The sequence below is a fragment of the Acomys russatus genome, chromosome 15, assembly GCF_903995435.1.
Source record: "Acomys russatus chromosome 15, mAcoRus1.1, whole genome shotgun sequence".
NCBI lineage: Eukaryota > Metazoa > Chordata > Mammalia > Rodentia > Muridae > Acomys > Acomys russatus.
Genome location: NC_067151.1, coordinates 31370471 through 31382238, shown reverse-complemented (window position 1 = coordinate 31382238; position 11768 = coordinate 31370471). Strand labels below are relative to the sequence as shown.

General features: G+C 37.0%; 1 protein-coding gene across 4 annotated transcripts in view; it reads right to left on the bottom strand.

Annotated features, from left to right (window-relative positions):
• Nucleotides 1–1084: 1084 nt before the first annotated feature.
• Postn (periostin) overlaps nucleotides 1085–11768 on the bottom strand; it is a 31311-nt gene continuing 20627 nt past the window's right edge. The window contains exons 17-23 of one of the 4 annotated variants that reach the window (XM_051157139.1): nucleotides 11648–11728; nucleotides 8622–8711; nucleotides 7487–7576; nucleotides 6801–6878; nucleotides 6289–6372; nucleotides 2659–2700; nucleotides 1085–1459 (exon numbers count right to left, since the gene is read on the bottom strand). In XM_051157139.1, the coding sequence (XP_051013096.1) occupies nucleotides 1422–1459; nucleotides 2659–2700; nucleotides 6289–6372; nucleotides 6801–6878; nucleotides 7487–7576; nucleotides 8622–8711; nucleotides 11648–11728 (503 nt within the window). In that variant the 3' untranslated portion in view covers nucleotides 1085–1421. The remainder of the gene's footprint in view (nucleotides 1460–2658; nucleotides 2701–6288; nucleotides 6373–6800; nucleotides 6879–7486; nucleotides 7577–8621; nucleotides 8712–11647; nucleotides 11729–11768) is intronic. The other 3 variants (XM_051157140.1, XM_051157141.1, XM_051157142.1) reach the window with 3 other exon arrangements.

Sequence of the window (11768 nt, the reverse complement as noted above, 5' to 3'; positions counted from 1 at the left end):
TCTGGGTTGCTGGGCATTTTGCCTCCTGTCAGGGAGTCCAAATGAGTGATCCAGGTAACCTTATCACTCTCCTACGCTCTGATAGGTTTTAGAAACCCGCAACTACTGAGTACTTTTTCAGTAAACAGAAACCTTTTTTTCCCCCTCACATGAAGAACCGTTCGTTACACAAGACACTTCCTAGGTCCCACAGTGGTACCATAGGGCTAAGCTCAGTCTAGAGTCTTCACTCCACCTACCTCAGTTTTTGTGTCTCCGGTGACCACTCTATAGGACAATGTTTGATTTTAGCATGCTATTGCTGGCTCTGTGCCTGTTGCATTGCTGATTGCACTTGTTTATTTCAGCCAGTCCAACCTGAAGGTGCCACTCATTAGTATCTGAGGCTAAAAGCCAATCCAACGTTCTGCATAAACCCATTGGTTCCTCCTCTGTGACACACAGTAAGCACTCTGGCTACATTAAGTCTTGTTGAAGGGCATCTGTGACTCACTACACCGAGCCCAAGAATAATTAATTGATGTCGTGTGTACTATGACCTGTTTCTTTCATGGCAACCCATGGTACATTATGAATAACTGGTTGGCTTTTTGCCCTTTGGGGAGAGTAACTTTCTCAATTTTAACAGCTTAACACAGTTCCAGGCTTATATTAGACACATTGGTAATTCTGATTATCTTTTTTAAAAACTCACATAATTGTTTGAAAAATTTGAACAACATTATTTTATTCAGTTTTCTTTATTGAGTACTTGTTAACAATAAAAAAAGGTAAGAAATCGTATTCCAAAGTCTAAACTCACTTTTAACTTAAGCCTTGAGTTGTCTGAATTACCCAGTCTGAAGTAATTCTCTTTATACCTGAAGAATGGATTTATTGCAATGTTTGAGAGAAAACATGTGTATTGCAAGAAGCATATAGCAATCATCTTGAGAATATAAATCAAGTGTAAAAAATAACAAAATTTAGCAGGAAACCCACGTTGCATGAGAAATAGCACATACTGGCTGTAACTTGGTGTCTTGGTTTGTTGGTTATATTCTGAATGCCCCTTTGACAGCTTAGCTTCTCCTGGAAAGGTTTTTCCATGGAGTACATTCAGCCTCTATCTTCAGATCCAGTCACAAGGATGATCTTTGGTGCCTTCCTAAGTTGATTACATCTTTTCCCATTGAGATAATGAAAGCCCTGAATCGCCCTAAATTTCCTTCAGTTCTTACCCCACAGGAGACTAACTACTGTTTTCCTATGTTTCTCATTCAGAAACAAAGAAATTAAATCTGTGTTCAGACTCGCTTGAAGATTGGTTTCTGTGTGCTGGCATTTCAGATTCTGAAGTCAATGTGGCAGTTACAGTTTCCCTTGAAACCAGATTGTTGATTTCGGACTTGTGTAAACTCTGTTGTCTGGCCTTTAGGTTTTCACTGAGAACGGCCTTCTCTTGATCGTCTTCTAGGTCCTGGGTAGAAGGAAATGAGAGCGCTTAGATGTGAATGGGACAAAATCCCATGGGTGGCCTGTGCACAAACGTGTCTGTCAATAGCAATCATTGTCCCTTGCAAAAGGATTCATTTAGATCATGTTGTCTGAATACAGTCTCCACTTTATGGTGAGAAAGACTTCATGCCTCAGTCAAAGGTGTATGAAAACATAAAGTTTGATGATTTTAAGTCTCTAGGAATTTGAAGTGGTTTTGCGTGCAAATAAGAAATTCTTGATAAATCTTTTAATTAAGAACATATGCAATTGACTACTTAATGTCAACATTCTATATACTGGGTTGGCAGAAGGTCAGGTTTTTATATGCAGTATTTATGAGTCTTGTGAGTTCTTTTTATTATTAGTGTGTAATTATCTCAAGTATTAGAAACTTTCAATTCCAGGTGTATAAGCCCTACAAAGAAAATCTTTGCTCTTTTAATACACTGAAATATTTACTAACTTAAGAGAATAGGCATAAATGAGGAAATTGCTCTTTTAATACACTGAAATATTTACTAACTTAAGAGAATAGGCATAAATGGGGAAATTGTATTGTGAATATGATATACACAATAGATAATTAAGTTATGTAAGTATTTATTTGAGTACTAATTGACTTATGCCTTTCACCTAAGTAATATTTACAAGCTGCCTGTCCTCAGCTCTGATATGAAAGCATTTCTTTTCTTTTTAAAAGATGTTTGTTTATCTTTTATGTATTTGAGTGTTTGTCTCTGTGTGATTGTGCATTATGTATGTGCAATGCCCACAGAGGCCAGAAGAGGGTACCAGATCCCAGGAACTGGACTTAAGATGGTTGTCAACCATCACGTGGGTGCCGGGAACCAAACCTGTGTCTTCTGTGAGAACAGGAGTGTTCTTATCTGCTGAGCCATCTCTTCAGACCCAACATTTTTTTCTGACTTAATTCGGTGCTTCAGTACACTTAACCATTTATATAAGTCAATTTGCCATTCTCAAGGTTTGTCCTACTTAGAGTCAAGTAATAAAGCACATAGAGAGTTTATTTCTTGACACATCACTACAAACTTTGCATCAAAACTCACTAAAGTTTATGTTTGTTCAAAGCCAAAGTCCAATAACCTGCGTTAAGTACTCTCCTTTAGTTTATAGCAAAATATGTCAAGCATGTATTAGTGTAGTTGATACACCTACCTTGAACCCTTTTGTTGGCTTGTATCTTCTTTGCAGGTGTATCTAAAATTAAAGATGTACAGTTAGAAATGCTTTGGGATTTCAGGTAGATTCAGGAGGCCATTGCCAAGGACAAAAGTATGGAGTATAAGTAACCATTGCTTCAATGTGAAGTTGTTTGAGTAGTAAACTTACTGGTCCTTAGAATTGCAAACTTCTGCTTCCCACACATTGTAGTGAAAGTACATCAAAATACAATGCTTTATTGTGTCCTTTGGAGCCCCTTAACTTGTGCCATTTTCACATGGAATAAGTGGCTTTCATATTGCTGACATTTTAGTCAAATGTGACACTATCTTCGAAGAGAGATACCCATATTTCAGTTATTGTGTGTGTTATGTGTGCCTCTGTAAAATCCTCAGTATAGACCAATAAGCAATTTAGAAACATGCCAATGTCCACTCCCCCTGATTCCACTGTCCATTCTATGAAATCATTGACAAAAGCTTTTCACCTTTTTCTTTAAAACTTCTCTATGCGTAGAGGAGTTTTACCTGCATATATATCTGTGTGTCTCATGTTTGCCTAGTGTCTGAAGAGCACAGCAGAGAGCTTAGCCCATTGATCTCGAGTTACAGACAGTTGAGCTTTCATGTAGGTGCTCAGACTCAAACACAGGTCACCTGGAAGAGCAGTCAGTCTTTTAACTACTGAGCCATCTCTCCATATCAGAATTTTTTTTTAGTATTTAAGAGTTGCAAATGGTCACGTGATTTGTATTTTTATAGTTGAAAAACTAATTCTCTAATCCTTTTAATATAGCTCCTGGTGTCACTATCTTATAAGCCTAAGGTGACATTTTATCTTCACTTGGAGGGTATTTGGGATTAAAGACTGAATGGTTCCTGCGGTGGTTTCATTTTCTGATTGCCTTCATCTTTTTTCTCTAAAATTTTACTTGTTTTCTATATATCATCAACACTAAACAATAAAGCCAATTTTTATTGTGTTTTTCAATTTTGTGAAATTAAAAACCTAAGCATGGTGTAAGATGTACAATAGCAAGCAAATAATAGCATAAGTTACATCTTAATGGAGTTCTGATCTTTGTTCCAATCTTAGCACATTTCCAACATGCCAAGTATCCATAAGGCAACAATTAAACACAAACCATAGAAACCTTTTCCATATTCAATAGTAAGAGGGAAATGTACTTTAATAAAAAGAATTCTTAGGTATAACATAACAAATAGACATTTTCTTTAGCTACAGGTTTATTTGATAGTAGAGCAATGGTTTATAAAGTCTCACCACAATGAAATGGATATAACTTTAAATATTGGACAGTGGTGTGGTTTAAAGTGAGCTTAGTCTGTTTAACTGTAAAATTGATATCAAGTTCAAGAAGAATCTTAGAGATTCCCCTAGTCAAATGGATGACTGCTTTTAGATTTCCTCACGTAAACTTGATAGCGCCTGACAATGAGGTTTTTGCCGATTATTAATATTTTGCTGTGACAGCATCCAAATGAGAAACGTTCAATGAAGCTCAAAACATCCCAGAAGGAAATTATAATAAAATTGAGAACCCAAGCTTGCTTTCTTGGCTCTCAAATATCTTAAAATGACAAGAGCTTCAGGAAATGAGTCTTAGTTGGATGGGGGAGAAAAAACCAAATGCCTGAGGTCGAGGTGAGATTTGTTTCTCAGGGAAAGCTTGCTGTTTAGAGAACTAGAGAGAGAGAGAGAGCTATCCTGTCTAGTTAAGGCCCAGATCCTATTAACTACGTTGCACACTGTAAATCTTTAAAAGGATCAACTTATTTTTTTATTTATGTGTATGTGCATGTGTGTGAATTTATATGCATCAAGTGTGTGCAAGTCTAGTAAAGACCAGAAAAGGGTGTCAGAGGCCCTGCAACTGGAGCCACAGGCAGTTGAAGGCTGCTATATGAGTGCTGAGAGCCAAATCCTAGTAGTTTGAGAGAGAGCAGTAAGTGTTCTTAACCTCAGAGCAGTCTCTCTAGGACCACACCACCTTTTTAAGAAAAGAAAAATCCCTAGCAATATTTTGCTAAACCTTCTAAAGTGGCACCCTTGAAACCAATTCCTTAGGTCCAGGGGCACTTCATATCCTAGAGAAGTAAAGGAAACTGAGAAAACAGAAATAGAAATAACTCCATTAATTAAAGAGAAAAGACATTTTCTTGAAATACAGTACATATATGCTAGGAGGGGGGAGATCAATTCTGTAATATTTAAGTGCCATTTCAAAGAAGACTTTCAGAGTCTTATTAGTTAAAGGGGAGGGGCATACTTACCCATAGCTTAAGCCTACAGAAATGAAACAATATAAACAGGGACAGGTTCTAATAAATCCTCTAAAAAGCACTGCCATTCCACAAAGCTGCTGACTATGGCAAGGGTTAAAAAGAAAAACAAAGAATTCAATTTAAATTCCACAATGTGTTCGTTCTCCCTTTAAGATCTTACATGTTTTTATGGTAGAGAGTTACTTAGTGAGGTTTTTACTGCATTGTCAAGGAACCATTGGTTTCATTATGGCTTAAGATATGCCATAGGCCCCTGCAGTCAGAAAGGAAGTCTTGTAGTTTTTAAGACATATGTGAATACATGCTTTAAAAATTACATTGTTGATTGGATAAAAAAAAATCACTTCACAAATCCAGAAGCATGATATAAGAGATGGTATCTATATTAAAATAAGTAAAAATGACCTCCAGAAATAAACAGGATGTTAAGGAGTTTTTTTATAATTACATAGAGACATAGTTATACAACTTTTTTTAATTATGAGGAGAAAGCCCTGGGAACTGGATTTTAGATAACATCAGATTCAGTTGTCTTTCTTGATCCATAATATTCTATAAGAATGCATTCATTGTAGACTTCTATTTACTTGTACTCTGATGTTTTGCTGATAGTAAATTGAACTAAAGTGCATTTATTTAGCTGCCAATGATCCAAATGATTTTTAAAAACATTTTCTATTTGTTTGAATCACTATCACTGAGAGTTTGTATATTTTGAATCCTTTTTTTTTCTTTTGAAAATAAGTCAGTTTAATGCCATAGACAGAGAACATTCCATACTTCAAAGATTAATTTTATATGCTAACGACTTTGTAATCCTGAGCATAGATTATCACTCAAAAGGTAAGCAGGAGCACATATTCACTTGCAAGAATGTAGTTTTGGAAATGCAAGTTGCTAAAAGCACTTTTTAATGCTTAACTAAGCACCTACAAACCCCCAAACATGCCCATCTTTGTTATGGGGACAGTGAATACGTTTTTGGAAACATAAAAAGCTTTTTTAAATTTAGACTTATCTGCTAGCTAGCGAATCATTACTCTGCCACATAGTCTAAAGAGCTGCCCAATTTCCTATGTCAAGGCAAAAAAGTATTCATTGCTCCCCAGTTTTACAGCATAAAACTTTTTAAAGACTCTTGAACCAGTAATCGCGCTGTGGACTGACCACTCACACACACCAGTCAATTTGCTGAAGACAGCCAATGGTGCAGTCTTTTGAATCTCATCAAAGGAACAGCCTAACCCATCCAGTCTTTAAAAAGCTGAAGCCCTCGTCCACCACCTGTTAAAGGGGTTAGGGTCAGGGTTTTACTAACCTCCCTGAAGCAGTCTTTTAATATCCTCATCTTCAAAAAAGTGACCATCGCCACCTTCAATGAACTTTGTGACCTTGGAGACCTCTGAGAGGATACATGTTCACAGCAGAAATTGGGTCACACAATAGAAAGGAATTTGACACAATACATATGCCACCGGCTCAGTAAAGACTTCCGGACACTTCTCAGCTCCTCCTGAGTTTTTGTTTAGTGTTGATGCCTGGTACAATGTTTTCATGGGTGCTGAATCAACATGCCAGCAATCTGTACACTGGCTACCGTTAGTATACTAGAAAAACCAACCTGTCCACCTACCATCAGTAGACCAGCAAAGAATCCATGCAGCTACCACTTTTGGCCTCGCCCCTATTTTTTGGATGTCCCTTATGCTGGTGTGGAATATGAACACTGGAGCAAGGTGGCATAAACAGAGTGTTCTAGGCCTTCAAGCTGACCTCAGACATGGGGCAGGTGGCTTAACACCACGCTCTTGCTTTTCTAGACATACTGACCTTTTTGCAAGAATTTCTCCAAGGTCTCTCCTGCTTCTACACCTCCTGTGGAAATCCTGGTGTACTTAATCTCAGGACCTAAAGGAAAGAGAGTTTTGGACTGTGTGGACCACATGGTCCATTCTACATCCACTCAGCTCTTTAGAGTAAGTGTGGCCATGGGCACCATACCAGTGATGGACAGGGCTGTGCCCCAGAAAGGCTTACTGTAAAACACGAAGCACACACTTTGTTAGTGGTGGGCTTGTTTAAATAAAATATATAGAATAGTGAGTTTAGAATTTTAGGCTAATTCATAGATTTGAGTCTCATAGAAAGCTGTTTCAGACAGATTCATGTATACTTTGCTATGTAGAGGTGCAGATTTTAACGTTAATAAACCCCAAAGGAAGTTTCTCTTAGTAGTCAGTAACTCAGTAATAAGATGTAAACTAAAAGCAGAATAAAGCATGTAGTATACATGAATAAAAGTCCATGTTTACAGACATACCTATGAAGTGGTCTTAGATAAGACATGGACAGCACATTTAGAACATTATTTTTTTTTTGAAAAAACAAAATGAGAAATGGAGTAACTTTAATAGTCTCCATGACAAAGACTAGGTTTGTGTAATGCACATAGTTTAGGGTTAGTATAACTTGTGTTTATTATCTGAGGACAGCTCAGGCATGGAATTTAAAATTACCTGTAATGATTCGTTCTTCCCGGGTCTGTTTTTCAGTGATTTCAACAGGAACCCCATCTATGATTTTGGTGTACTTTTTAATGACTGGCTCTGAAGGCAGAGAAAGAATGCCAAGTGTGATTTACCCTCTTCTTCGGTGTTTATACTTCCAGAACTAGAGATTTTGATCACAGACGTGTTTCTCACAGTCTCTTGGTTAAGAGTCAACTGTAGTTATTGTTGGACCTGACTATGAAGAAATTCAGACCAGTCTGCATAATTTTTACATATCAAGTGAGCAGAAGGATTAGCTGGCAAGCCGAGCTGGCATGGTAAAGGAGACCTTCCATTAAATACCTAGTGCTGGCTTGCCAGTGCAGTCTCTAAAAGGTTTACTGCAATTTTATGTTACTTGGGTGTGTGTGTGGGGGGAGGGGTATATGTGTGTATGTGTGTGTGAATGTGTGCATGTGTGTGTATGTGTGAGTGTATGTATCTGTAAATGTGTGTGAGTGTTAGTGAGTGTTATTGGTATGTGTATGTGAGTGTATGTATGTGTGCATGTGTAAGTGTATGTACATGTGTATGTAGATGTGTTTAACTGTGTGTGAGTGTATGTGTATATGTGTACATGTGTGTGAGTATTGGTGTCTGTGTGTATATGTGTGTGAATGTATGTATGTTTATCGTGAGAGTGTGAGTAAGTGTGTATGTAAGCTATGGTGTGCCTGTGGAGGTAAGAAGACAACTTGATCTTTTACTATGTGGGACCCATGGATCTACCCCCCGCTCGTCGGGCTTGGAAGAAGGTGTCTTTCCCTACTGACCATCTCACCAGCCAGAGTCTTACACAAAAAAACCTCAAGCCACTTCTGTATTTTTTGTGTTGACATTATTGTAGTAATTACCATTTTTGCATATTCATAGGAAGTAATGCAGGAGCTTGATCCTTAAATTACGGTTGAACACATTTAAAAACAAGCTACACTACATTCCTGACTAGCCAGCAAGCACTCATACCTCATAAACATAATCTCTCAAACGTGTGTAAAATGCAAGTCAAGAGAAAACCGGCCATTTCATACTTCTAAATTAGCACTATTTTAAAACGTCACAGGGATGCTCCCCGGGCAATAGGAAAGGCACAAGGTGTTACCTCCATGGATCACTTCTGTCACCATTTCACCTTCTTTAATCAGCCTGAAGTCAGGTTCACCTTCAATTTGGATCTTTGTCATTGCAGGTCCTGAGACGTTATTTTAGGAGACAGATTAGTGCATTAAAATAGCCCCTTACATTTGCCCAAACAAGAAATTTATTTCCACGTTTTTTGGTATTCAGACTTCAGTGTTTCAGATTTTATGAAACCAGTTTTAAACATTTCCTGTTGTTCATAGGTTAGGTGATATTTGGGAAAACAAATGATACAGTCCGTTATGCTGCAGCTCCACCCACCTGCCTTAGCATTTACAATGATGCACGAGCAAGCTGTGCACAGCGTGCACACCGTCCATCATCCCTCGTTAGTGGGTGTAAGGTATGATTACACAGAGCATTTATGTGGCTTTCTCTGGGAATCAACAACATGTTCTGAGCGGAGGTGCTTGAGCAGCAACTGGTTCAAATCACGCTTGGCCATAGGATGTCATCTGCCAATCTTTACTGAAATATTTTATTTAATACCTCGCATCCCTCATGATCTCACACTTTTCTCTAGGAGCATAGGACTGCACACAAAGAAATCTATTATACTTACCTTGAAGACGCACTTTAGGCATTAGAGGGAAACTGACTTGAGTACTCACCTTGACTAAGAGAAAGGTGTCAACAGCACCATGAACTCACTAACAGTACTCAGCCCTTCAATGCACAGTGGTTGCATTTGACTTGCAAAATGATTTTATTCCCAGAGAAAATCAATTGGAATGTTAGAAAGCTTACTGCTACATTAGTCGATCAGGAAGATTTTAAGGAGGAGTGAGAATTATTCAGTTCAGTACATTTAACTTGTACTTTTCAATAGCTGAATGGAGTTATAATTATCTTTGAGAGGATTAATTTGTTTGTTGAGAAATCATCAAAGCACACCATTACCCAGAACTAAGTAATAAATAATGTAAGACAGAAAACTGTTCTTTCAACCCATAAGTATTTCAAGCCATGATATTTTATATGTGAGCCCAATAGGAGTGATTAACATAAAGGGTAGGGTTAGCTTTTCAGATATGTAACCCTCAAAAGGAAGTGTGCCCAATGGCTCAAGATAAGGAAATGGGTTAGCACTATGTGTAAGGCATTTTTTTTTTTCTTTAGAAAGGTCAAGTTGAAATTCTGGAAGTACCTTTTATTATTAACTATTACAGAAGAAAGAATATGTCATATGTGTATATATATATGTACATACATATATAAAGTAGCTTTGAAAACATCTATCACAGTTACATTTTAGCTGACTCATTCTTAATTCTGAGTTTTGGTTTATTCTCTTTTTTGACAAAAATATTGTAAAATTATGTCTTGGACTCTGATGCATTTAGTAACAACTCAAAAAGCATTAATGAGTTCACGAAGTTCAGACTCTGAGAAGGGAATCAGGGTTGGGAATGGAAACTGTGGATGTTTGCCAAGATGGGTATCTGTTTCTTCTGCTATGCTACCCAGAAGTAAGACTTTCCAGCCCCACATTGAGGAATATTTAAGGATGAGATGATCTCATCTCCCTCCAGATCACTAGGAGGAATAACCCATGTAGGCTTGTGTTCAAGGATGATTCCAACTGAAGAGTAACATACAGAGCCCCGATGACAAAGACTAGGAGGGTACGTGAATTGAATAAAGAAAGGAGGAAGGGGAAAGTCTTTGAAAAGGGGAACACGGCACATGTGACTGGCTTTAGTTTTGGAAGCTGTGCTTCAGTTATAGCAAATTTTATTGACTATGGTTTCAAAAAAATCCAATGTTTTTTTGCCTAAAATCACTTGATTTCAATGATCAATATATATTATCAGCAAAATACCTTAAATTTAATTTCTTCTTAAAACCCCAATCTTTCTTCATTAACAAATAAAAAGCAATCAAATAATAGAAAATTTCTTTTTAAAAAAGCTAAGCACAGATGTTAAAGGTTAACTCAACCGTAGACTCAAGAATGAGGGAATATCCATAGCTAACCAGGCACAGAATCAATTTTGTGTTTTCAATGTGTTTAAGTCAGGCTCATGCAAAGGAAAGAGACACATGTATTTTTGAGTTGTCATATCATGCCAGAGAATGGAACACAAACCTAAACAAACCCAAATCCAAGCGTAATTAGAACAACAGTGTTCCCAAGATTCAATTAAAGGTGTAATCTGTTTCTCTTTTGAAAGACTGTCTCTTTCTCATGGAAGAAAGATGACAGCGGGCATATTCTTTGTGGCAAATTATCACTGCAACAAGAATTAAAATGGGCACTACTGCTTAAGTTTGATCTTAGAGATAGCAAAAATGCATGAAATCAGGGTAATAAATATCCAAGAAGTTGACATCAGCTAACACAGTATAGAAAGAACAGTGTTCTTTCCAATAGGAGAGGTATATATTTAATATGTTTATATATAATATATGTTCAGAGCTGAAATGTAGATCCAGGGTCTGACCTCCTAAACAGCACTATTTCCTTTTCTGTTTTGGCGATCTAAGTTTTAAAGTATATCATGTCTGTTTGTAACTTTTGAAGCTTTAATTAGTGAACACCTTCTATACCTTTTTAGATTGCTTACTGGAAAAATACCTCCATATTTTTTTCAAACAGTTTTCTTTCAATGGCATAAAAGAGAATGTGTGGGTGATATGGTGAGGTTGAAAATAAAGCTGCAGAAAGAGTGTATTTTCTGAAGGAACTTACAGCAAAAATGTTCAAGATTAATTTTTCAAGTGATTATCTGGGTACTAGTGTTGACCCAATCTCATTTAAACTAAAATAAATACAAGCAAATGTACTGAAAATATTAGGGATGCACCATCTACTTTGCTTAAAAAAAAATACTGCACTCAACAGTCTGCAATTATCCAAGCATGCCCTTTGTAAAGAAACATTTAGCATGTTAGTTTCAAGAAGAATGTAGTATATTTGGAGAGATGAGTTGATTACATGGCGTTTTTCCAGAATGAAAGGTACCAATGGAGATTGTTGGTTTTTACCTTCAGTTTTGATAATAGGCTGAAGACTGCCTTGAATGACTTTAATTTTTGGTTCCACGAGTTTGGTTATAATTTTAGTTGCTGAAAATATAGAAAGTGGAGCATGAACGAAGTTTAACTA